The sequence below is a fragment of the Rhamphochromis longiceps genome, linkage group LG15 (assembly GCF_057381845.1).
Source record: "Rhamphochromis longiceps isolate RC_006_pf linkage group LG15, R_longiceps_female_GT1.1, whole genome shotgun sequence".
NCBI classification, from domain to species: Eukaryota; Metazoa; Chordata; class Actinopteri; order Cichliformes; family Cichlidae; genus Rhamphochromis; species Rhamphochromis longiceps.
In genome coordinates this window covers 13,146,488-13,172,033 of record NC_140571.1, presented here as the reverse complement: position 1 = coordinate 13,172,033, position 25,546 = coordinate 13,146,488, and the positions used below count along the sequence as shown (strand labels likewise).

Here is a 25,546-nt window from a genome sequence, read left to right as displayed (position 1 = left end):
AGCCACCTTGGTGTCACCTGTCTTGAGCTTCAGGTTTGGCATTTTACCATCACAAACTTGTTTTTGTTTTTTTTTTACATAGAAAATACTATACTTGGATAAGATGCTAGAGAGGCACAAGAAGTGGATCTGACAGAGAATGTAAGAACTCTAATCATGCCTAACGTTATCAGTCCTGCTCTAGTGAATGTTTTACTTTGTGATCATCCATCCAACCATTTATTTTCTTCCACTTATCCATTTGTGGGTCACAGGGGACACTTGAGCGTGTGGCAGCTGTCATAGACGTGGATGCGCTACACCCTGGACAGATCACCAGACTAACAACAGGGCTAACACATAGTGACAGATTGCCACTCGTGCTACTTTTATGCCTAGTAAAAATTTAGATCCCCAATTAACCTAACAACATGCATGTCTTTGAAATATGAAGCTGGATTACCTCGAGGGTAAGCCTGAGGAGAACATGCAAACTCCACACAGAAAGGCTCCAAGCCAGACGGCCATAGCAAGAAACAAGTCCATTTTATACAGTCTATCTTTCGGGAGCGCTCTGAAGTTGCAGTTCTGAAAAACAAATGCAGACAGAAAGCTGACTATAATCAAAGTCAGTATATTATTCTTGTGTTTTAGAGTAATACCATTGTTTGTCACTTATGAATACCAAGCAGGGGACACTGATGTGAGAGCAGATTAGTTCAGTGAGAAAAATACGCACAAGCCCAGAGCATAATCATCCAAACCAAGCCAGTGTAATTTGTTCACTAATGGCTGAGGGTATACTATTCAGTGACCTAAATCCTGACTGACAAATAGTTTATATAACCATATAACTGTTATTCATTTTATCAGAACAAACATTGTATAAGTTAGATAGCTTGAAATGCTTTGCTTACAGATAATGTTTAAATCAAGCTGTTAGTGAATAACTTCAGTTTGTTCATTGATCTTTACTGCAATTTAAATGTGTAAGTAGAGGGTTTATGGTTGTGTATGTATCAACGAGTTCTACTCACTCTCCTGAGATATACAGCACAGTTTAAGCATGCATGTACATATGTCTTTATGCGCCTTTGCCTTTAAAGTATGCAAAAGCTGTGCTCTTCATGCATTAGTGGGCTTGTTCTCGTTATATCTACTAATCTTGAATACACATCGCTCCGCATTCTGGGTGTTTACTTGTGTGTTGGGTTTGACTGTAGTGTAACTAGAGCAATAGGTTTTTTGCAGATCAAAGGAAACAAGGAGAGACGTGCAACATAATCTTCAGCTTCTCGACCCCCCTTCTCTCTGTTTTCTTTTCAAGTTTGATGTGTTGTGACTTTTTACTTTCAAAGCTACGAGTGAATTTGCATATTTTTATTTCTGTAATTGGAAACACTTGGTTGTAAAGTTTCCCTGCCACCTACTCAAATCTTTGAAGGTTACATTTCATAACTAATTCAATAAAAAAGGACTACTCATTAAAAAAAGGTGGAAAAAACAACATCCGTTGGTCTTATTTTAAACTTAGAGCCTCTTGCTGAAAATACTTGTCTCTGATGATTTTTTTCTTTTTTCTTTGACTCATAAAAGGAAATGAAAAAGAGTGACGGGTGTGACGTCAAATGTATGAAGTGTCCATTTCTATTCTCTCTTCCCCGTATTACATCACAGTGACTTTAGCTTTATCATCAATGCCAGCACTGGCCATTAGTTTAATAATCTGACCTGTGCACAGTGTCCTCTTGCAACATTCATATAAGGCAGGCTCAATCCGTGCTTTTATGTTGTTTTTGCCTAGTTTTGACACTACCATCCAAATATTGCAGCAGAAATTGAGAGTCATCAGAGCAGGCAATGTCTCTCCAATCTAATATTGTCCCATTCTGATGAGCCCGTGTGAATTCTAGCCTCGGTTTCCTGTTATTAGCTGCCTGAAGTGGCACCCGGAGAGGGCGTCTGCTCCTGCAGCCCATCTGCTTCAAAGTTCAAAGTGTTGTGCTTTCAGAAATGGCCATGCTTCTCTGACCTCTGATATCAACAAGGCATTTTTACCCACTGCCATTCACTATATATTTTCTATTATTCTCTGAAAACCCCAGTAAATCAGCAGCTACTCCTTCTGGCACCAACAATTATGCCATGTTCAAAGTCACTTAAATCACCTTTCTTCCCCATTATGTTGCTCAGTTTGAACCTCAGCAGGCCATCTTGGCCATGCTTACATACCTAAATGCATTGACTTGCTGTCATGTGATTGGCTGTTCAGATATTTGTGTTATTAGGCAGTTGAAAAGCTACAATATCACATTAATTTCATAAGAGTTTGTTATGAGCTCTGGAGACTCTCGTTTGATTTGTAGAAGGATTTTCCCGTCTACAAATATCTACAAAACCCATCATCCTTTCTCTCCTCTACCTCCTGTCTTTGTACATCTGAACATGTCCCTCCACCTCTCTCTCTCTCTCTCTCTCCCTTTCCCTCATCCTCTCATCTGTCCAGCTACCATTTGCCAGGCTGGTCTGTTTTTTCTGCAGCTGACAGATATAGTATATGGAAATATAGTTTATAATAGAAAGAAGCTTCAGGTGGATTGATTTGACCTCCTTGGAGCTGAGTAGCATCAGTGTTTTTCATGTGGTATGTATAAGAAATACTTTTGTCACATTATTACATTGCAGTGATGTGTCCTCAGACTATAAGGAGAATAAGGGCTATAAGAGAAATAGGTTAGACTACTCTTTTTTTTGAAGAATAACTGTGAATGCAACTAATGTTCGATGTTAACTGCGTTATTAAAGTGGTATTTCATTTAGCTGATGAGGCTTCAAATTCAGCCCAAAACGTAAACATATTTAATTTTTGTCAGGGTCCGTGGGTCTTGGAAAAGTTTTATTCTTTTGTTTGTAAAGATCATTTGTTTTCTTTCTTTTTTTCCCTTTAATGTATGTTTTTCTGGTTGGTTTCTTTATATTTGCTAGTTTCATATTCTCACATAGTTCTGTCCATGGTTATAGTTTGGTTTATATTTAACTCCTTGAGTTCCTGTGCAATCCTGCTTCATGTCATCCTGCATGGTTATGTGTTTGCTTCCTCTGGGTTCCCAGCATTTTCAGCCTTAGGCATGTTTCAGTTTTCCAGTATTTCTGTGAATGGCAGCATTAAAGCTGATATTTTCAGTTATACCTGTTTCCTGAGTCCTGCATTTGGGTCCACAAACCTGCCTGCCACACAGCCGACACCTGACTGCTTGCAATCTTGTAGCACTGAAAGAGAGCTGGAGAAGCTGGGTCTAGCTTCTTGATTAATTGGCACTTTTTCATCATTCATATACAGTTCACGATTTACCATCCAGCACTTTTAATTTAAAGTAACTTATCAAGTAGGAAAAATATGGTTAAACTTTGCCTCAGGGACATGACGCAGATTGAGAAACCTAAAAGTAAAATCTTAAGCATAAATGGCCATTTTCACTGTAATTGGAGGCTCTTTTTTGCATTTTTAGTGGGTATTTCTTAGTATATTCTGACTTTTATCAGGAATTCATAGACTTTTAAACCACCATGGGTTATGAACCTATCATATGAGATGTCTTAAACTTCAACTTTTCCATATTCCATGAAATGAGGCTGAACTGTTTTAAAATTACGAGGTAAAGATCAAAGCAAAAGTTGAACTCTGATACACCCGGCTCTCACTGCTTGAGGCAACAAAAGGAAAACCCTCCTATTCATTAATTTTCTGACATGTATCCATATCCGCAGCAAATTAGACAGCCACACTCATTCTTAATTATTAAGGCCCCTCATTTGTCGATCTGCTGATGACATCACAAGCTCTTTGTTGTTGCGGTGATATGTGATCCAGATAATATCGATGTGGAGACACTCGATACTCTTGTTTTGTGATTGAGGGTCTGGAGAATTGTTTGGTGGTGATCAGGGGGAGCAACAGGAATTGAATGTCCAGCCAGTTTCAAAGATGTCTGTGAGGTATGGTCAACTTTATGGTGTTGAATTGCATTTTGAGGGTGCACACAAGCCAGCAGTGGAGTTTTTGCTGGAGTTAAGTTCAGGTTTTAATGTTAACCCAACTCTCCTTATGTTACAACTCAAAGTGACAAGTTTGAAGTTCAGGATGGATCGGCAGTGAATCAGACACTTCATTACCATGATATCACTTCCGTCTTATCGCTTCTCTTTTTCATTGTTTTGTTCACCTTCACTAGAGCAGGGAAGGGAGTTTTCTCAGCCATGAAGCTCGGAAAGATCAAGAGCTCTAGAGATGACCACAAGAAAGGTAAAACACTCCACAAAACAAGACCTGTTTAAGTTACTGAAATTAGAAACTGAAGATTATTTTCTGATCTGAAATTACTTATTATTTATAATTATTTAACAATAGAAACCTTTGATAGTTGTCTATAGGCTTAAAATTGGTGTAAGCAGTATGTAATTGAAAATAATGGAGATCTAAAGTACCCATCAAGTTTTATTTGGTAATTGTGTGGTTTTTTTGCTTTGTTTTTTTGTTTTTTTTTCCAATTATTCTTGCAGATGAGCCAGCCGTCCTGGACATGGAGGACTTGGACAAGAAAGCAATGCGTCTTGCTGGTATGCTGGAACCAGACACCATCTCTTTGGCCTCTGTCACGGCTGTCACCACAGACGTCTCCAATAAAAGGTCTTATACAGTAACGCATGCACACATCACAAGGCACAGCATTAAAATACAAGCAGACCTAGAGGCAGATGTAATGTTAATCTGTTTTGCAGTCTGATTAGAAAAGAAAATATATGGAGGTCTGAAACCGCTAATGTACAGGCACTCAAAGGAAGAGTGGGGAACTCCAGGCCTCAAGGGCCGGTGTCCTAAAGGCTTTAAAAATACCACCCTGGGACAACACACATGAATCAAATGATTAGCTCATTGCCAGCCCTCTGGAGAACTTCAAGACATGTTGAGGAGGTAATTTAACCATTTAAATCAGCTGTGTTAGATCAAGGATACATCCAAAATCTGCAGGACACCAGCCTGGAGTTGCCCACCCCTGCTCTAGAGAAAACAGTGGTTGGAGACTGCAGTTCGACCAAAATTATTGCAGCCTTGCTGTCTTTGAAATTGTTGCTACAAAAATCGATCTATAGTCATCTGGCATTTTTAAGTTAACTTTAGTGCATCAAGATGGCAAAAAACAGGAATAAGACAGAGTTAGTCTGCTATCAGTTTGTGATTAAATGCTGCCATGTTAGCACTTGTATGAAATCTATTTGTGATAATACAGTGATTAACTGTGATAAATCAGTCAAAATCATGCACAGAAATTCCAATTACAAGCCACAACCTCAGTAATATGAAACAGAAATTCAGATATTTCTCCACAAAAAGTGATATTGGTACTGCAGGACAGTGACTGCAAAATGGCATAGCAACATGAACCTTACTTATGCAAGAATATAACCATGTTACAACCAGTTGGCTGCCAATTAGCAACTAGCTGAGTCAAGTCCCTTGTTGCAAAGAGATGAATCACAAACAAGTTGCACTTATCAGCACACAATGACGCAGAGTGTTGGCAATATGCCTGTATTTATAAATTAGGTGGCAATTGTTTGCAAACCCAACGCCATATGTCTGAAAGTGACTGCAACTGTTTGGAGACAGGTTGCCTCCCCCCTTGGCAACCACTTTGAAGGTGTCGCCAAACAGTTGAAGGTTTTGTTTTCCTCAACTTCTCGGTGGCCATTTAATTGCCACAACTGTATGCAATTGGTTGTGGAATGCAAAAAAATTGAATGCAACCACCAGTTTTTCCTTTTTTTTTCTTTTTTTCTTTTTTTGCTGTGACTGAGCAATTTGCAGTTAAATAAGCTAAAGTTAGTTGCACAGTTTTAAATATACATACACAAACATACTATGTTTAAGATTCAAACTTCAAATTAAATTTGTTTCATGCTTTTTCACTGTCAGTTTGTTGAAGAAAAATCATGATTATGTTGATTTCTTCAGGTCAAAGCCAGACATCAAAATGGAACCAAGCTCCGGACGACCAGTGGATTATCAGGTGAGTTTTTGCATGTAGATGTGGGGTTGAAAGCCGGTCTTTGTAACCAACTCTATCGACTTGATTTCCTGCATGTTTGGCCTCAAGTTTGTTTTGTTTTGTCTTTTTTTAATTAAGCGTACTTTCTTTTTCTCAGGCTGGTTAAACTCAAAGCAACTCCTACATTTGTGTGCATCAGATCTAAATGGGATCTGGGGGTCATTAAATTACCCGTATATAAAGAGGAAGGAGATGGCTTACCTAACAGCTACCTTAACTTTTCTTCAAAGTTTAAAAGACCTTGGAGCAACTGTGGGCTACAAGGCAGCTAATTAACACGTCCACTCTCATTTCCTCCTTTTAATATCAGGTCATCTCACTGCAGGCAGTTAGCTTTTAGCACAAAAGGTGAAAGCAGACCAGCCTAGCTGGCTGCTTTCTATCTTTAAAAAGGCTGTAGACAAAATAACACGTTGTATCTCATTTGTTGCAAAATTTAAAAATTATAGTTTACTGTCATACACAGGGATTGTGCCCAGTTGCATGTGCACTATTAATATGTCCACTGATATTGTAGAAGTACTGATATGTATATTTGTGTACTTTACCGTCACAACTGTTTGCCTACTGGGACTAACAGTTCTGAATTTATTCATCATTACATCAACAAACACCTAAACAGAACAGTGTAACTACGCCGCAATGATAGCACATGGCCCATTTTCATGACCTATTTAAATGTAAAAAACAGAATACTTTTGTACACCAGCTTGTAATCCTCGTGCAATCGTGAGCAGCAGACTGTCTCTCCCTTTTTTTTTTGTTTCGCTTGGTTTCTCTTCATCAAGCAAAGAATAATTAAACCAGAGGGATACTTGAATGTGGAAACCTTCAGCTGGGATCTAGTCTGTCCATAAGCAACTACATTACCTCAGCCTGGGGAAATGTTTGAGTAAAAACAGTCTAAACTACTGCGCTCTGACAAAAGCCCTCACAGCTTTTCATCATTAGTTTCTGAAAGATGGGTCTGGATTGTTTTTTTATGAATTGTTCTCATGATAATTACTGAATGGTTGAATTATTTATAATGAGACCGTTGCTGTTTTTTGACTCACTATTGGAAGAAGAGCAGCTTGTTTAAAGTTTCAGAGTCAGATCTGATGCATTAATGTCTCTCATCAGATCAGCATCACGGTGATCGAGGCCAGACAGCTAATAGGCCTTAACATGGACCCTGTGGTGTGTGTGGAGATTGGAGATGACAAGAAGTACACATCTATGAAGGAGTCCACCAACTGTCCATACTACAACGAGGTGAGACAATTTAAGCTTTTAAAATGTAATTTGCGAGCTTTGTCCTTAAAGTAACAAATCTGTGCATGTTTATCGTCTGACTTCTATCAGCTCTGTGGACCACTTTTGTGTCTTTCAGTTCACTGTTTTGGTTTTCAGGCAACAATTCTAATTTTCCAATGCAAAAAAAACAACAACAATTGGACATGTGGGTAAAGCTAGGCAAAGCTAGTGAGAACAGTTGTTTCTCAAAATGAAGTCATCAGTCAGCTACAACCCTGAACTTCATTAATATGCAAAGAACAGTAGAGGATAGGAGTAGTGTTCTCTTTGATAGTGTAATGCTGCAATGATTTATTGACTAGTGTACAATGCGCTAAATTGGAGAGTGTTAGTAGCAATTGTAAGGTGGTAAGGACTGTGCAGAGCTCAGCCTCTTAGTTGTGCCCTGCAGGGGGTGAAAGTGACAGTCTGTTATCGATTGTCTGAGGATCCCCTATCAAGAGACAAACTGTAAAGCAGAGTAATCATGATCAATAGTGCTTTAAGCGTTCTGTCTTTGTGTCAAAACCGCTTCAGTCCCAGCTTGTTCTGCATCTGTGCTATTTCAGGTAGCGGTACATTTCTCTGCAGTAAGATTCCTAAATTGGTTGTAGAGGGAAAATTAGTTGCATATCCATGAAACAAATCTCCTGTCAAACCACTCATTGCTCTGTTAGATTGAGATCTGGTGAACGTGGAGGCCATTTGAGTGCAATGAACTCACTTTCTGTTCAAGAAGTTAGTTCAGGTGATTTGAGAGACAAGAGAATAAGAATGAAAAAGACTGCAAACTGTGGGTGATGTAAGCCTATGTTGCTTTGTTAGGAGAGGCAACCACTGTATTTTAATCCACCCATGCATGCCTGCAGCAGAGTCAGTGGGCTACAGTCCAGCACAGCATAATTGTCTTTACAGGGAGAGAATAACTGCCCCACATTAGTGTGGGCAAACAAACACTAACTGCAGATGTAAAATCACACATGCTAGAACAAGAAATAAATCTCACAAATAGTCATTGGTGTGTATGTGCTGGTTACTAGTTAATTATCCATCCTGAAATAAAACAGCAGCAGAAAGCAGCAGATCTCCCACCAAAGTGGCCTGATAATGAGAGGATCTTCTCTCTTTCCCACACTTCCTTAGTTAATTTCTGAACTGATGTTTTCTTGACTTCAAAGTTATCTAGAAACAACTGCCTGACACATTTTACTCCAAGACCAAATCTGAAAGAATGATGTGTTTTCCTACAATCATTACTAGAAAAACGAGGGCATGAGTAACTGCGTGTTAATGAGAAAGCTTTTTTTTACTCTGCAGTATTTTGTCTTTGATTTCCACGTCCCTCCTCACGTCATGTTTGACAAGATCATCAAGCTTTCAGTAAGTAATTTATACCACAATGTGTCCACACTTGAGTGCGTCTGAATAGACTGTTACCATACCCTCTTTCTTACAGGTTATGGTATATGAGCTGTAAATATTACATTGTTAGTTCACAAGAGAAAATGTAATAGCCCCATTGGACAGAAGGTTGTATAAGCCAAGGCTGAAACTGTTCATGCTTTATAAGGTGTAAAATATGTAAAACTATGCACCCCCAGCCCCCTTAGTAGGAAATCACGTTAACAGACATCAGTTTCTTTATAGATTTTTATAGATTATTATAGTCTCATAGCTTATTGCCTTATATACAATATAATTTTTTACCTTTTTGTCTAATTAGGTTATTCATTCCAAGAACCTTTTACGGAGTGGGACCTTGGTAGGAACCTTCAAAATGGATGTTGGGACTGTTTACTTTCAGCCTGGTAAACTCCAAGCTTTCTGCTTTCATGCTTTTATTTGCATTCATGTAATACTTTTCATTTTCAAATATCAATTTACTAAATGATTTTTTAAAATTTTGATGTTGTAAAGTGAAAATGAGCTGATAAATGCTGTTAGTGACTAACTGATTGACATCTGTCTCAGAACACCAGTTCTACCATAAATGGGCCATCCTGTCTGATCCTGATGACATCACAGCAGGATCTAAAGGATATATAAAGTGTGACATCGCTGTGGTCGGAAAGGGTGACAACATCAAGACTCCACACAAAGCCAATGAGACTGACGAAGATGACATAGAGGGGTAATAAGCTGTCACTGATTAGGAATACTGTCGTCAAGCGAAATCTGCAGCATACATGAAAATCTGTTAAATATCTCAGATTTACTAACACATGTTCTGAATTAATCCCAAGTATTTCATATGCTTGTTACATGAAATTATCTCAAATGCAGACAGTAACTCCACAGGCTTGCCTCTGGATGTTGTTTTGCTATTACCCTGTCCTCTAGAAATCTCCTGCTGCCAGAGGGCATCCCAGCAGAGAGGCAATGGGCGAGGTTTTATGTAAAGATCTTCCGTGCAGAGGGACTTCCTAAAATGAACACAAGCATCATGGCTAATGTGAAAAAGGCCTTCATAGGAGAGAACCGAGATTTGGTGGACCCCTATGTTCAAGTGCACTTTGCTGGGCAGAAGGTAATATGAGGCTTGAAGGCTTGAAGTAGTTAGATTATTAATTACTGCATTTATATTTATGTAGGCGCTTTAGCCATAGTTTAGTTAAGCACCCAGGAAGAGTTTGTGGTTAATTTTAATATTTCTGGACCGTGTGGTACCCAGAGGTTTAGATTAGCTCCTTTTGTAGAAATATTGTTCATTGAATCTCTAGAATATAAAATAAATCAGATTTAAACCATGTTCATAGTAGTTTAAGCCGTAAGTAAGTACGTCTTGGCCTAAAAGTGAGCATGAATGAGTTTATGTTCAAATCAATGTTTATTTTAAAAGGGACAATGCATATTATCATCATGTATCATCATATTATCATCATCACCAATTCATATTTGGTGTTTGCTTTTAATACTCTAAGTTGTTTTATTATGTATGTTGTATTCTTGTACAGCACTTTGGTCAACGCTCCTGTTGTAATTAAATGTGCTATATAAATAATTAAACTATTAAACTATGTAAATATGGGAGATTTAAACATACAGGCTAATTTTCATCTTCAGTTCCTAGCAAGCTGATGGCAAAAAAAAAACATACGATGACAAAAACATAAAAAATTAAAATGATTTATAAAACCTCACAATGGCAAACATACAAGATATTATTATTATTATCTGCTCACTATCACTGGAACACATTGTTTTCTCTTTGTGAGATATGCAATTGTGAGATATGCAATTATGCAATTAATTATAAGGTGTGAGAAACTGAACTGTGATAATGTTTTAATTATAACATTTTTCCAATTTAGCTTTAGCATGAAAATAAAAACATTTTGCAGTTTCTGTAAAGCGATATTTTCAAAATATTTTTGAGCTACTGAAGCAGGTTGAAGCAGGTTGTCAGCATTTACTTGCAGTGGTTCAAAAAATTGCCTTGGACTACACATGTATGAGCTTCATATGCATAAATTTAAAACAAAATGTCAGGTAGCTGGCTCCAAAACTGCCAGCTACCTGACATTCTGCTTCAATTTTGAGACTTGGAAATTGCCAACTGGGTATTAGTTGCTGAATTCATTACTTCTGTAGTGCCAATCATTCACTGACAAAAAGGCTCCCTAAAACGATTTCAGTGTAAGTCACGGAGATTAAAACCCACAGCATTTATTCCAACTGCAAAGACACCTACTGTATTTTGTGCACTGTGGTTTATATTGAACATGCTCTTAAGAAATCTCAAGGAACCAATTGAAGAGAAAACCAAACTACTATATACTATATATAAATGCTATATGCCTCAGTAAGTCACATTTAATCAAATGAAAAAAATGTGAGCACTTTATTTAGCATTTAAACATTTAACAATATTTGCTGTTGCAGAATGACGACTCTATAATGTCTTCTTTAAAGTCTACATTATTAAACTGGCACAGCTATAACTATATAATGCTATAACTGACCAAAGGTGTTTTTTTTCTCTGTGATTCTGTTATAATTCCTTATAATTCCTTTTCCTTTCTCCAGGGAAAGACTTCAGTCCAGAAAAGCAGTTATGAACCAATATGGAATGAGCAGATCATCTTCACCGAGCTGTTCCCGCCTCTCTGCAAAAGGATAAAGGTCCAAATAAGGGACTCAGATAAAGTCAATGATGTTGCCATAGGAACCCATTTCATTGACCTACGCAAGATATCAAATGATGGTGATAAAGGTGGGTCAAAACGTAGTTTTTCTTACCAACATTGATTATCTGCCAAGTACTTTAATTATTCTGCCATGCTAGTGTCTATCTGTATTTTACTAAATGTACTAATTAGTGTGGTAGATTGTGTATTGAGCCATATGACGTGCCTGACCTTCTGCTAATGTCTGTAAGAAATTACTTGTCTGACATTCAAATTAACTTGCTGCACATGCTGAACCAAAGGGGAGGTGCAGTGGACTGGAGAGCATGTTGCAGCCCAAGACAGGAACTGCACAGAACTGCATAGCCAAGGCACAAGTGCAAAAACCACAAATGCTGCAACAGTAAAGCAAAACAAAAAAAACATCCTGTGAATGCAAAAATCCAGCAAACAGATCTAAACTGAATTTGTTTTTGTTTTTTTCCCCCAGATTTAATTAAAAAGACAATACTTAATTGATAATAAAGTTAGGGCTTCCGCACCATCATTCTGTTTGAGCCCATAATAAAAGATATTTTTCCTTTACTTTGTTCAGGTTTCTTGCCTACCATGGGTCCAGCCTGGGTCAATATGTATGGTTCCACTCGTCAGTACACTTTAATGGATGAGCATCAGGACCTGAACGACGGACTCGGAGAAGGGGTGTCCTTCAGAGCCCGTCTCCTGCTTTCTGTAGCTGTGGAGATCCTGGACACCACTTCACCTGAGATCTTCAGCTCCACTGAGGTTCACGTGGAGTCTGTTTCCAACATCTCAGAGGTGAGATAGACCCGAGATGGTGGTGCTGTGTAGCTTTATGGTGTATTTATGAAGCCACGCGTAACTGCTCAGCAGAGGAAACAAAGGCACTAGATTTGTTGCTTTAAGCTGTGTTGTTCATATTTCCCTCTGCTGAGAAAATCGTTTAACCCAACTTCAAACATCGTGAGAAAATGTTCTGGTTTGGGGTTCTGAACAGGATGCTAATAACTAACACTGAAGTTTAATGGCATAAGAATATCAACTTGAGTCTTCCAGGACTACATTAGCGAGATAAATTGGACTGGACTGGCCTTGCAGAGCTACCTAAAAAGCATAGTGATGAACAGCTGCAAATAATACTGTTTTTTTAAGTGTAATGATTAATATTTTTTTATATTTTTTAATAAGAACCACATGAATGGATAACAAGCAAAGGGCAGAAAATTGGAACATAAAATCAAAGTGCCTCAGCAAGTCAGAAGGGTGACATGCAGTTTTTATGTCTGTTGTAAATTGCAGCTGATTATCTGAATAGGATGCACTTTGCTCTAGTAAAATGTTTACTGTCTTTTTTACCCCCATCAGAGTGCTACAGGAAAAATAGAAGAGTTCTTCGTCTTTGGTTCCTTCCTGGAGGCCACCATGATCGACAGGAAGACTGGCGACAAACCGATCAGTTTTGAAATCACAATAGGTAAAAAATAAATTGAAAAATGTACTGATTTGTTGTGTTAATATTGACCTGAAAAGTCAATAGCTGCTGTAACTACCTGGATAAATCATTTAACAGGTAACTATGGTAACCAGATAGATGGCGTGAGCAAACCGTCATCAAAGAAGAAAAAGAAAGACGGAGAAAATGAAGAAGAGGAAAGTGAGCTGATCCAGAACTCCAGTGAGGATGAGGCGGATGAGGATGGAGACCTCGTATCAGTGTCCTCAACTCCTCCCATGAAGCCTGTCATCACTGACAGGTTAGGGGTGAAAGGTCACAGATCAGAAAACAATTTAATTATTTTGCTGTTATTAGATTTGTTTCAGTTAGCCAAAAAAATGTATGCCTTGCTCAGTAGCAAACTGTTATAGACTGTATCCTTTTTAGTAATATAATGAAATGTAACCAACAAGTATTGCCTGTAATAATTACAAGTTAGTTAACAGTCCTGTTCAATCATTACAGGAACTACTTCCATCTTCCCTACTTTGAAAAGAAGCCATGTATCTACATCAAGAGCTGGTGGCAGGACCAGAGAAGACGACTTTACAATTCCAATATGATGGATAAAATTGCAGACAAACTGGTTAGTGTACATCTTTATGGCACAAAATCATTCTAATAATCTGTAGCAGCCAAGCTAAACACTATTATGATGTTTAGTGGTGGTTAGCACCTTCGCTTCACACCAAGAAGATCCCGGGTTTGAATCCAGTCTGGAACCTTTCTGTGTGGAGTTTGTATGTTCTCCCTGTGTCTGTGTGATCTTCTCTTCCTCCCAAAGACAGTCCAAAGAGTCCAAAGACATCCACGGGGTCGTGTTAATTAGTGTTTCTAAACTTCTGTAGGTGTGAATGTGAGGGTAAATGATTGTCTGTCTGTCTTAGGGTTAGACTCCCCTGCGACCCTTATTTGTAGATAGAACATAAGATAGAACAAAACTATCTCCAAATTTGCAAAATTTCCAAAAAATGCTCTCTTTGTCTGCAATTTTCACACTTTGTGAAGCCGTTGATTGAGTCAGATGTGACCCTAGGGTGACCAGTTGTGGTCCGCTGGTTTAAGATATTATTTGTTATAGATGTAATAGATGTTTTGAATGTGTGAATGTATAAGTAATAACAATTTGACTTGTCCTAAGTTTTGGAACTGTTTGTGTTTGGACAGGAAGAGGGTTTGAATGATGTTCAGGAGATTATTAAGACTGAGAAGGCATTTCCAGAGCGTAGACTCAGGGGAGTGCTGGAGGAGCTCAGCGTCGGCTGCAGGTGAGCTGCATAATAATGATCATTTCTCATGGTTGCATATCAAAGCTACATACAATTAGCATTCAAACAGCAAGAAAGACAAAAAGCTACCTCTGCTACCTTCATGATCACTCAGCTTTAAAGTAAATAGTTATTAAACATGTCATGGTAAAAGGAACCAGCATTGGTTTTTTTCTTTATGTTCTTTCAGGAGATTTCGAAACTATTTGAATTAATCAGAGTTCGTACGGGTGCTTGAAATCCTTGAAAATGCTTGAATTTTAATATTGTATTTTCAAGGTTTGAGAAGTGCTTGAATTTCAGATGTGCTGCTTAAAAGTGATTGAAAGCGTAATTGTATTTCATTCACCACAAATAACTATCTGATTGAATAGTTTTCGTATCAGAGAAATAAAACGAGTCGCAAAATGTAAAAGCAAAATTTCTCCGCCTGGGCTGCCTTGCACCTCTGTCTGTTTCAATGTGTGACCCCGCCCCTCCCCCTGACAGTCAGGGATGAGTGCGCTAACATACCTGAGGTTGCTGTTTTAATGAGTGTTTGATGGAAAATGACAATAGCGGAGTTTGCGCTCTCCAGATGCATAATAGGTGAGTCCTAGCAAATAATTTTCCAGTCCAAACTATTTTTTGGAGTTGCATAAATAATTTGTGCGCCTTCTTATTTGATGCAGAACACCTGATTGTTCTGTAAATAGTTTTAAATGGTTATATAAAAAACCTCTGAGCCTTGGCTGCATTTTTAGGTAAATAGTACCTTATAACTTTGTTGTTTGCAAAACTCGTGGATATTTTTTAAAAATGTACAATTTCTATTTGCATTTCAAGTTATGAAAATGATTCATTAAACATGTTTGTGGTTTTTACAGTCAAAAATATAACTTTTTTCTACTCGTATTTTAAATTTTGTCTGATTAGATAAATTGCGCTTATACAGTTTGTCAAAATGAGAAAATAACTTGTTTCTGTGCTACCAAAGTTCCCCGGCTTTCATTCAAAATGTGTTTATCATCAGCACCTACACATAAACTACTTAAACGTTATAAATGGCTTCAAGCTCACACTGAGACCTGTGGGACACTATCAGCCACTGAGACAGTAGACACATTTATGTGTATATGAATATTTCATACTTTAAGGCTGCCTGTTTATTTAAGGGAGATGAACAAAATACATTAGAATTGTACATAATAATATTATAGATGACAGATTGAATAAATAGATTTTAAGTAGATGCTTCTGCATTTTTAAAGTCTTATATGTTGAATTGAACTATGTGATCTTTTCAAAGTCAGTGCTGTTCTCCATGCCTGTCTGACTGTACATGATGTTATTAGCACAAACACTTTAAAGCTGATCATTTAGGACTTCAACAATAATACAGACAGCAATGTAGTTAAACATCTTACAGTTAGTTTTATTGGGAATTAACTTAAAAAACAAATAATCAAACAGATGTCTCTCCTATTTTTTGTGTCATACAGGAAAGAAGCATCAATATCTGATGAGAAGACATTTCTTTTTTGTTTTGTTTTTTCAACAGGAAATGAATATCTTTAAAAAGTTGACTTGTTCACATTTCACATCTTAATTTTTAAGTGAAATGTATGCATATAAGGTGACCATTTGCAGTATTTTTGTGTGGTGCGTTTTTCTATGTCTTAACAAAAGGAGAACAAAGGTGTTGAAGTTCACCTATGATTTGTTTTAATTTTCACATGATCTTACTGAGGTGATGTGAATTGAAACATGCATTCTTTTTGGGGGGGCGGGGTAGTAAATGTGCTGGAAAAGCTTAAAAAGGGACCTTGAAAGTGCTTAAAAGGTGTTTCAATTTTACCGTGAAAAAGGCGTATGGACCCTGATTAATAAAACATTAATAGTTTAATAGCTCACCACTTGCACATATAACGACTGTAGAATCACAGAATACTGCAGAATATAATTTTATATACAGTGTTAAGCCTGTAAAGTGTGTGTGTGTGTGTTTTTTCTTTTGTTTCCAGTCGGTTTGTGTGTCTGGCTAACAAGGATGTGAACCAAGCAGGCAGAACCAAACTCGATCGAGAGAGACTCAAGTCCTGCATGAGAGAAATGGTATGATCCATGTTTCTGTGATGCCACGAATGATAGAGGGGAAGTTGAAGTTGTAGCTAATTAATTGCTAATCTCTTTGTAAACATTATGGACTTGATATTAAGGCCAAACAAGTAAATTAATTTCTGAAATACATTATCACTGCCTCATGATAATTGAGTGCAACACATCTTTGTGCATTTGCAACATTACCAACACCATCACAGTCTCTCTGGTTCAGTGTTCGTATTTGGCTGTGACGCAACTTTTAATTCGTTTCAAGAGGAAATGCAACAAGAATGCAAAGTGTTCAGAAAGAAAACAGAGCCGTAAACAGTGGTTTAGAGGTGGAAGGAGAGGAGAGGGTTGTAGCGCAAATAGTTTCTCATATCCGATGCTTCTGAACACTGTGCACTTATATATATATTTACTTTTATTTATCATATTTTAAAAATACCAAAGATGAATACAAACTTAAATTGTTTGTGGAAAAAAAACTGATGGCAATTCATACACTTTATGTTCAACTCAGTTCAGTTTTATTTGTATAGTGCCATTTTACAACAATATTCCCCACAAGGTGCTTTATAGTGTGAAGTAGAGATACTACAGTTTAAAAAAAACCAACAACAATTAGACTACGGCTTTTAGCAAGAAATGGCGATGGTGGGAAGGAAGAACTCTGTTTTGACAGGAAGAGACCTCCATGAGGGGCAGCCATGTGCTGCAACTTGCTTGGGAGTGAAGGGGAAAGAAAAGAGAATAGATAAATGAGCGCATACAGAGACCATGAATAGCAAAAATGATAAAACAAACTATGGGGGAGAGAAGAAAAAAGTTGCAATCGTGACATTTAAATGCATCAGGTGTGAAAAGAGGGGAGTGGAGAAGTGCTCATGGGATGTCCCCCACTAGCCTGAACTTAAAGCAGCATAATAAGCATCACCTGATCCACCCTAAACTATAGTTAAACTATAGCCCAAACTGGTAGCTGCTTCCACATATGTATGTCTCTAAGGTGCTGTAACTCTTTACTGTACTGCACCAATAAAGCACCGTATGCCTCATTACCACTAATTATCTCTCCTCCTGCAGGACAGCATGGGCCAACAGGCTAAGCAGATTCGGACTCAGGTGAAGAAAAACACAGTCAGAGACAAACTCAAGCTGGTGCAGAACTTCCTGCAGAAGCTTCGCTTCCTTGCTGATGAGGTAGAGATGCAATCCCTCGTTGTGTGACCCTTGGACATTTAAAGTGTTAAGACATCATCGGGTATGGAACTAGAAATAATGAGAATGGTCCTCTGTCTTCACTGTCCAGCCTCAGCACAGCATCCCAGATGTTTTCATTTGGATGATGAACAACAACAAGCGCATTGCTTATGCACGAATACCTTCCAAAGACATCCTGTACTCCATAGTGGATGAGGAAACTGGCAAAGACTGTGGAAAAGTCAAAGCTGTATTCCTTAAGGTGCAGTAATCTCTAAGCTATACAAGTGACTAAGAAAACCAGCATGTTTTCATTTTTCGTAGTTACATTTTTTTGATTACTTGGTTTCTTGTTTCTCTTATCTGTCTCCGCAGCTTCCTGGTAAGAAGGGTTTTGGTCCTGCAGGCTGGACAGTTCAGGCTAAGCTGGAGTTATATCTATGGCTGGGCCTCAACAAGCAGAGGAAAGATTTTCTCTGTGGATTGCCAAATGGTTTTGAAGAGATTAAAGCCACTAAAACTGGCCCTGGTCTTCACTCGATGCCCCCCGTCGGCCTCGTCTATGACAGTAAGCACTATACACACAAAACATGACAAACTCTGGAACTTTTACACATCTGAGAAGCAGATATGGACTCATCATTTTTGTTAGTGCCAAATAATTAGGCAGGAAATACTCCCATCATAGAAAGTACCTGTAACTCTAACATGGATATTTTATCTTTTGAATACTTTGTCTTTTGTATTATAGTAAAGTCCTCTTTTTTTAAATTTTCACTCCCCATAATTTGCTTAATTTCATATCGCCTGATTTGCCGTTAACCTTTAACTCTAAAATCAATTCTAGGCAAAACGCACACAAACAAAAAAGTCAGTCAGAAACAGACATTGATTTCAATTGATCGCCTTTACTTTGTGGCTCAATTTTCTAACCTCGGTCTAACATTGCTCACAAAGGGGATTGCATGTCAGTTAATGTGATGTGATATTTGTCTTTGTGTGCATCCAATAGTGAAGCAGGTGTTCCAGCTGAGAGCACACATGTACCAGGCTCGCAGTCTGTTTGCTGCTGATAGCAGTGGCCTTTCAGACCCCTTTGCGCGGGTCTTCTTTTCCACACACAGCCAGGTTACTGAGGTAAAATGAGTGCCCGCACATGCAGAGACTGTGTTTGTGTTTATGCTGATTATGCATAACTAAACTTAGTATTTGTGTGTGTGTGTGTGTGTGTGTGTGCTGCAGGTTCTGAGTGAGACTCTTTGCCCTACTTGGGATCAGCTGCTGGTGTTTGATGATGTGGAGCTGTTTGGTGAGGCCAGTGAGCTGAGAGACGATCCTCCAATCATTGTGGTTGAAATCTACGATCAGGACACTGTGGTAGGATACTATTCTGCAAGAATGAGAGAATGGAAGGATGCTACATACTCAAACTGCATGCTAAAATGTTTTAAATGAGTTAGTGTGTGCTAATAAAGCTCTAAATGTGCTTTGCTTCTCCATCCCTTATGTTCTTAATGTCTGTCCACCCTTGTCTCACTCCACTCTGTCCTTCAACTAAACTCTGACCTCAATTATGTTGTGCTGGCTAAATAGAGTGACAGAGCATTGCTACTGTAATGTGTCAATGTATTCTAATTTTTCTAAAATAACTTTCTTAAAATTTGATCTCTTTTTTCTCCAACTAGATTTAAAAAATCTTTGCAAAATGTGCATTTCTACTTCAGTGGCATCCTAAGACCTAGACCTCTCTTATTTGTTCAGATTGTACTGTAATAATCATTTGAGACACATATTTGTTTAATAAGAAGATTGAGATTTTTACTTTGAACCTTGAGCCATTTGGTGCCACACAGACTGCACTTCCCACACCCATGTCTAACCCTGTATCCCCTTATTGCCTTGGCCGTCTGCTGTTACACATTGTGGTGTACAGGGTAAGGCAGAATTCATAGGTCGGACCTTTGCAAAGCCCACCATCAAGATGTGTGATGAGCATTATGCACCCCCGAGGTTCCCGCCACAGCTGGAGTACTTCCAGATTTACAGGGGGAACTGCACTGCCGGGGAGCTTCTGGCCGCTTTTGAGCTGCTGCAGGTAACACATGGAACAATGTCCGAATACACTCGTAAATATCTCTCTCCGTGTAAAAAATTATGTCTCACTCTTTAATTCTTTTCCTACTTTTCCTTTCTTAAATAGGCCTGTAAACTCTCTACATTATCACTATTTCTTGTATTTGACACTGACAAACCTTTTCTATTTACCCGTCTCTCCTCCCAATACAACCAATCCCATTTTCTCCTTTTATGTTTCTTTTCCAACTTATCCCTCCACTTCCCCTTTGAATCACCCTTCTTTTTCTTTAAAATATCGATTTTCTATGTCTTTCTTCTCCTGCTGCCTACAGATACCCTTTGATGCAGAGGAGATCAGGCGAGCTCTGATTGCTGTCCATAATTTTGCTGTTCCTCAGATAAAGGTTTTCTTTTCCTTCTCTCTTTTCAGCCAGATTTATCTTACTGTCTGGCAACAGTGTTTTCAATGTGGACAATAGATTGTGTTTTTTTCTCTGCCAACAAGACATTAATAATTCCCTTTTTTAAACTTTCTTCTTAAAGTTGTTCTTTAAAGAGAAAAACTGCGTTAACTGAAGAACTTTGAGGGCTGTGGGTCGTAAAGCTGATAAAGTGCTCTCAGAAGGCTTCCAACTTGGTTTAGTTCCCTTCTCTCCCCCTAATTAGATTGGTCAAGGAGGCAGGGCTGACCTCCCCCCCCTTGAGGGGCCGACAGATTCAGAGCGTGGACCCATCCTCCCTGTGCCGCTGGGCATCCGGCCAGTACTGAGTCGCTACCGCATAGAGGTGAATTTGAACTACTACTCTGGCTGTGTGTTCTGAGCTTTTTAAACCCCCCTTCCTTATCACATCCCAGTTGTTCTCTGGCTCAGGTTTTGTTCTGGGGATTAAGGGACCTGAAGAGAATCAACTTAGCTCAGGTGGATAGGCCCCGTGTGGACATAGAGTGTGCAGGCAGAGGCGTTCAATCTGCGCTCATCCAGAACTACAAGAAGAATCCCAATTTCAGCACCCTGGTCAAATGGTTTGAAGTGGTAAGTGCATCGATCATTTGATATTTAGACCCATTGAAAATGGTTGCTTAGATGTTAAATCGACATCCTTGAAGAAAACATTACTCTTGACTAGAATTTTTTTTCTCGATTTTGATCATAGGACCTTCCAGAAAATGAGCTTCTCCATCCCCCTCTCAATATTCGGGTGGTGGACTGCCGAGCATTTGGCCGCTACATCCTGGTTGGGTCACATGCTGTGAGCAGCCTGAGACGTTTCATTTACAGCGCTCCAGACAAGACTTCCAACAACTGGGCGACCGCAGGTGCTGACCATCATGTGATGAATTAGTTAATAAGGGCTCTATTAGCTGTAACATGAGTGTGTGAGCCACCAGCTCTTTTTGTCAACACTGTGCAACACTGAGTACTAAATAACAGTGTAATATCTGCAGTAGCAGTTGGTAATAAAGGTTTTAAGTGAAACACATGAAATGCAGTCTTTCAGAAATGTCTTTTCTCCGTTTTTTGTTTCCTTTTTTCTAAAAAAAAGACTTGAAGAATGTGATCAAACATTTGAGATAATGTTTGTAAATCCTCTTAATATAGTCTGTTCTGTAATAACTTTACTGATTTCCTCACTTGCTTTCTGCTCTGACCACCTTTTTCCTGTCACATCCTCCCTTTATCCCTTCTCTCCTCGCTCCTCTCTCGCATGTCCTTTCCTTCCACCCTCTGCTGCCTTTAACTTTCGCCTGCACACCAGCTAAGCTAATGAATGGCTACATGGTCCTGACCAATGGCGGACCCCAGCCCCGCTCCTCACCCAGCCTTTCCCCCCGCTCCTTCTCTCGCCCCGCAGGTGACATCGTTGTCAACATGGATGGAGATCCTCCAGTCCGAAAGATGGACACCGTCGTCAAGTTAGACGCAGTAAGCTTTTCATTAAGCTTGTGCACAGTGGATTTCTATAAACTGTATGTTTATATGGTGTATTTGTAGCTGGTGGTAGTAGAAGTCCTGCTTTATGTTCAGTCCTCTTTACCTGCCTCTGTACATGTGCCAGTCATACCTGCGCCATCCGCTGTGTGTATTAATTCTTGTGTTGTTTTATGTGACGCCCCCTACTGTAGACGTCTGATGCTGTTGTAAAAGTTGACATGGTGAGTAGTCCTCTTGCAGAAACTGAGCAATAAAAATACGTGCCACAGTCCGCTGGTGTGTCATTATAAATAAGAAGTCAATCTACTGAGGGTCAGTTTATGTCTGCCCTTCTTTTAAGATTGAGGAAGAAAGTGACAAAGACAAAAAGAAGAAAAAGAAGAAAAAGAAGGGAGGAATGGAGGAAGAGGATGAGCCAGATGAGAGTGTTCTGGACTGGTGGTCTAAATATTTTGCTTCCATAGAGACACTAAAGGAGGTTTGTCCCTTTGAATACAGTCAATTCTGTTTGCTTCTACATGTGTCCTACGGGACTTTTTTTCACAAGCACAATCCTATTAGACTGACAAATACTTCTCGGTTGGTTTTTCAGATCCTCAGAGCCCAGGAGGCAGCTCAGGCAGAGGCCGAGGAGAGAGAGGACATCGAGATAGCAGCTGAAACGGCAGGTATTGAACTCTATCAAATCAGCAATGCTGCCTGCCAGCATGCAGCTGTGGCTGAAGTCGAAGAGTCTGAATGCTAGGAAAAGGTGCTTTGATGCTTTCCTTTTTTATCTCCCTTGGAATAGGGCCATGCTAAATGAAACAGAAGAAGATGTCGTCATGTAGTTTATCTCACAGAATTCAAATTTCAGTCCACTTTTGTAACTGGTAGCGTCACTTTATCTTTTTTTAATTTCATTTACACTTTTGGTAATGAAGTGTTAATTTTCACAGGGTTGTCAACATTTACATCACCACAATGTCGCTAATATTGAATGTTAGGCTGTGGTTTTGCAAACATGGACCTACTATATCCCTGACTGTTTTCGGTTCCTTGAACTATTATGTAGTAGCATGAGAGGCATCATATGTGTTTGTTGCTCTTCCTCTCTTTCGTCCCATGAATCCATCATTCATTTGTGCAGAGCTGAACATCATAATCATTTTTCACATTAGCATGACCTCCCAGCTATGCAGTACAGATGAAAGCTGGAGGAGAAAGGTCTGATTTATTAATCATCAGAAATAAAATTATTAAATACTTTTTATTGCATAAAATGATTTACTGAAACTGCAATAAAAATCAGGCGCTAGGCGAGTCGTATGAAGAAAGATCATTTTTAAGTTCACAGTTACAATTTTACTATTCTTTGTACAAGTAAAATGCAGTTCTTGTTGTAATCTGTTCTCAAAATAAAGTTTGTCAATATGTGACTGTCACTCTTCTCGATCAACATTCTTTTTTCAGAGAATGTCAAAGGATAATAAATAAAATCTCCACAAACTGGGAAATTTAGTCCCCTGATAAAGACCTATCAGCTTTCATGTTATATAATGTGTAGTGGTGCATGCAACCCGGCCACCTATGTCTTCATGTCTTCATCCCGTATGTCTGTCTTCACCTCCATTCATGGTTTCAATCAGATGTCAAACCCGATGAACTTCTTCTGAAAGGCTCCAAGACGAAGGAAAGGGGCAAAGAGAAGAAGAACTCTAAGGACAAGAGGAAGGGTCAGGCTGCAGATGGCTCCGAGAGGCGACCAGTGAAAGCAAAAGTGGATGAGCTAGTGGTGAATATGCCATTAACAGTCATACAAAAGCTAGCCAGCACACGTTAATGTCCCTGCACACTTAAAGTTTTTGTGTTTGCCGGTTTATTTCAGGTGTACAACAAGGAGCTTGAGAGTGAATATGGCAACTTTGAAGACTGGCTTCACACGTTCAACCTGTACAGAGGAAAGGCTGGGGAAGACGACGAACACGCTCTGGATGATGACAGGATTGTTGGTAGATTCAAGGTGGGAAAACACTGTCTAAGAACTGTTACTTGTCAGACTACACTAACAGAAAATACAACATATAAATATAATTTTTTTTCATCAATCAGGGATCCTTGTGTATATATAAGTTACCTGTATCTGAAGAGATCACAAGAGAAGCAGGATTTGATCCCAACATGGGGATGTTCCAGAGCATCCCGCACAACGATCCTGTCAACGTCCTCGTTCGTGTCTATGTGGTCAGGGTAGGTGGCCTTCTTTATGTCTAAATCTGTGCCACAGTCATAAAAACTAAGTGTATGAAAATAAAATGAATACTTTTTCTCTCTTCTCTTTGTTTTCCAGGCTACAGACCTCCATCCTGCTGATATAAATGGGAAAGCTGACCCATACGTTGTCATTAAACTGGGCAAATCAGAGGTCAAGGACAAAGAGAACTATATCTCCAAACAGCTCAATCCAGTATTTGGAAAGTAAGTCGAGAGAAATTTTGAATCACTTTGTCGTTGAATGATGGAGGTGTAATAACAAAAAAAAAAAAAGTTGTTGCTGCTCATCAAATTCTTGATGAGCATATATTTTTCAAAAAGTTTTACTTGTACTTTTTTAACTAAACAATGGCTGTAAATTATTTTCATGTCCTTGTATTGTGCATTTATTTCCATTCCATTGTTTAGACAGTGACCCAACTTTATGTGTCAGGATCTATTGCACCTTTTGAACTATTCACATTACCCTCCACTTCCTGTCCTCAGATCATTTGACATCGAGGCCACCTTTCCCATGGAGTCGATGCTGACGGTGTCTGTGTATGACTGGGATCTGGTCGGCACAGATGACCTGATTGGTGAGACAAAGATTGACTTGGAGAACCGTTTCTACAGTAAATTCAGAGTCACCTGTGGCATTTCCTCCAGCTACTCTGTGTGAGTGTAAATCTATTTTATCCTGCTTGAGTTGTTGTTTAAGTTGTAATGCCACAATATGAAACTTAACATTTGTTTTAAGTACTTTTTTGAAATGTGGAATTCTTAGCTTAATAATAGTATAAACAAACAACTGAATTATTAAAAGTTTCCTTGGTTTGACTGCATTTGGTTTGCAGTTAAGTAGCACTTATAATATGGCTCAGTAAGAACATGATTATAGAGGGGTAACAACAGTCACTGCCTCTTTGTTGGTTAATGGTTAATATCGAGCTATTGCTTGATATTTTTAACTGGGTAATATTAGACTGTAAATAAAATTATGGGGTAATAATGTTGAAACAAATGAAAAAATTCAGTTATATAATATAAAATTATGGTGAAAAAATAGGATAACCTTGTAAAGTAATATAGGTTGATGTTTTCATATATTAGGACACCATTTCAAAATTATAATGGTGAAATTAGTTCTGTTGTATGTCCTAAAATTCTCCAAGGTAACATAATTATAAAATTTGATGCTGTAGCTTGTTACCTGGAAAACCTTTGCTGTAGTTTAATAACCATGAATCTGGTCTCCAAAATATAATACTACCTGTTTCTATGTAATTTCATAGTAAGAATAAAGTCAACCAAAATGCCCAGAGGTATAATAATTATCTGGGGAAAAAAAGTTTCTGTGTAATAACCATGAATCAGCCATCTTTTCTAAGCAATTTCTCTATATTGCAGCCAATAATATTTCCTACAAAAACCAAGGACCAGGAAAATACATATGCAAAACCTTTCAATGACTTACATGCTCTCTCTGTGGTATTTCTTGATGTTAGCCATGGATATAATTCTTGGCGGGACCCTATGAAGCCCAGCCAGATCCTGGCTAAACTCTGTAAGGATGGCAAGATCGATGGACCTCATTATGGGCCAGGAGGCAAAGTCAAGGTGGCTAATCGAATCTTTACAGCACCGACAGAGATTGAGGATGAAAACGGTATTGTTATATTTTTCCTCGTGATCCTGATTAATCTTCTTTTGTCATTTTTCTATATCTCATTTATATTCCTTACAT

The 25,546-nt window shown here is 38.6% G+C and overlaps 1 protein-coding gene across 4 annotated transcripts in view; it reads left to right on the top strand.

Moving 5' to 3' along the window:
* Positions 1-25,546, top strand: part of otofa (otoferlin a) — an 86,023-nt gene that overhangs the window by 48,821 nt on the left and 11,656 nt on the right. For all 4 annotated transcript variants that reach the window (XM_085382047.1, XM_085382046.1, XM_085382045.1 and 1 more), the window contains exons 6-40: positions 4,212-4,282; positions 4,540-4,666; positions 5,993-6,047; positions 7,209-7,340; positions 8,679-8,741; positions 9,085-9,169; positions 9,333-9,492; positions 9,702-9,888; positions 11,388-11,574; positions 12,084-12,307; positions 12,875-12,983; positions 13,080-13,263; positions 13,470-13,590; positions 14,172-14,272; positions 16,276-16,366; positions 17,441-17,557; positions 17,667-17,819; positions 17,933-18,125; positions 18,570-18,694; positions 18,800-18,934; positions 19,491-19,652; positions 19,966-20,037; positions 20,300-20,419; positions 20,506-20,667; positions 20,789-20,951; positions 21,392-21,558; positions 21,759-21,788; positions 21,908-22,045; positions 22,160-22,235; positions 23,196-23,341; positions 23,435-23,569; positions 23,659-23,796; positions 23,897-24,024; positions 24,307-24,477; positions 25,308-25,468. In XM_085382047.1, coding sequence (XP_085238173.1) covers positions 4,212-4,282; positions 4,540-4,666; positions 5,993-6,047; positions 7,209-7,340; positions 8,679-8,741; positions 9,085-9,169; positions 9,333-9,492; positions 9,702-9,888; positions 11,388-11,574; positions 12,084-12,307; positions 12,875-12,983; positions 13,080-13,263; positions 13,470-13,590; positions 14,172-14,272; positions 16,276-16,366; positions 17,441-17,557; positions 17,667-17,819; positions 17,933-18,125; positions 18,570-18,694; positions 18,800-18,934; positions 19,491-19,652; positions 19,966-20,037; positions 20,300-20,419; positions 20,506-20,667; positions 20,789-20,951; positions 21,392-21,558; positions 21,759-21,788; positions 21,908-22,045; positions 22,160-22,235; positions 23,196-23,341; positions 23,435-23,569; positions 23,659-23,796; positions 23,897-24,024; positions 24,307-24,477; positions 25,308-25,468 — 4,589 coding nt within the window. The remainder of the gene's footprint in view (positions 1-4,211; positions 4,283-4,539; positions 4,667-5,992; positions 6,048-7,208; positions 7,341-8,678; positions 8,742-9,084; positions 9,170-9,332; positions 9,493-9,701; positions 9,889-11,387; positions 11,575-12,083; positions 12,308-12,874; positions 12,984-13,079; positions 13,264-13,469; positions 13,591-14,171; positions 14,273-16,275; positions 16,367-17,440; positions 17,558-17,666; positions 17,820-17,932; positions 18,126-18,569; positions 18,695-18,799; positions 18,935-19,490; positions 19,653-19,965; positions 20,038-20,299; positions 20,420-20,505; positions 20,668-20,788; positions 20,952-21,391; positions 21,559-21,758; positions 21,789-21,907; positions 22,046-22,159; positions 22,236-23,195; positions 23,342-23,434; positions 23,570-23,658; positions 23,797-23,896; positions 24,025-24,306; positions 24,478-25,307; positions 25,469-25,546) is intronic.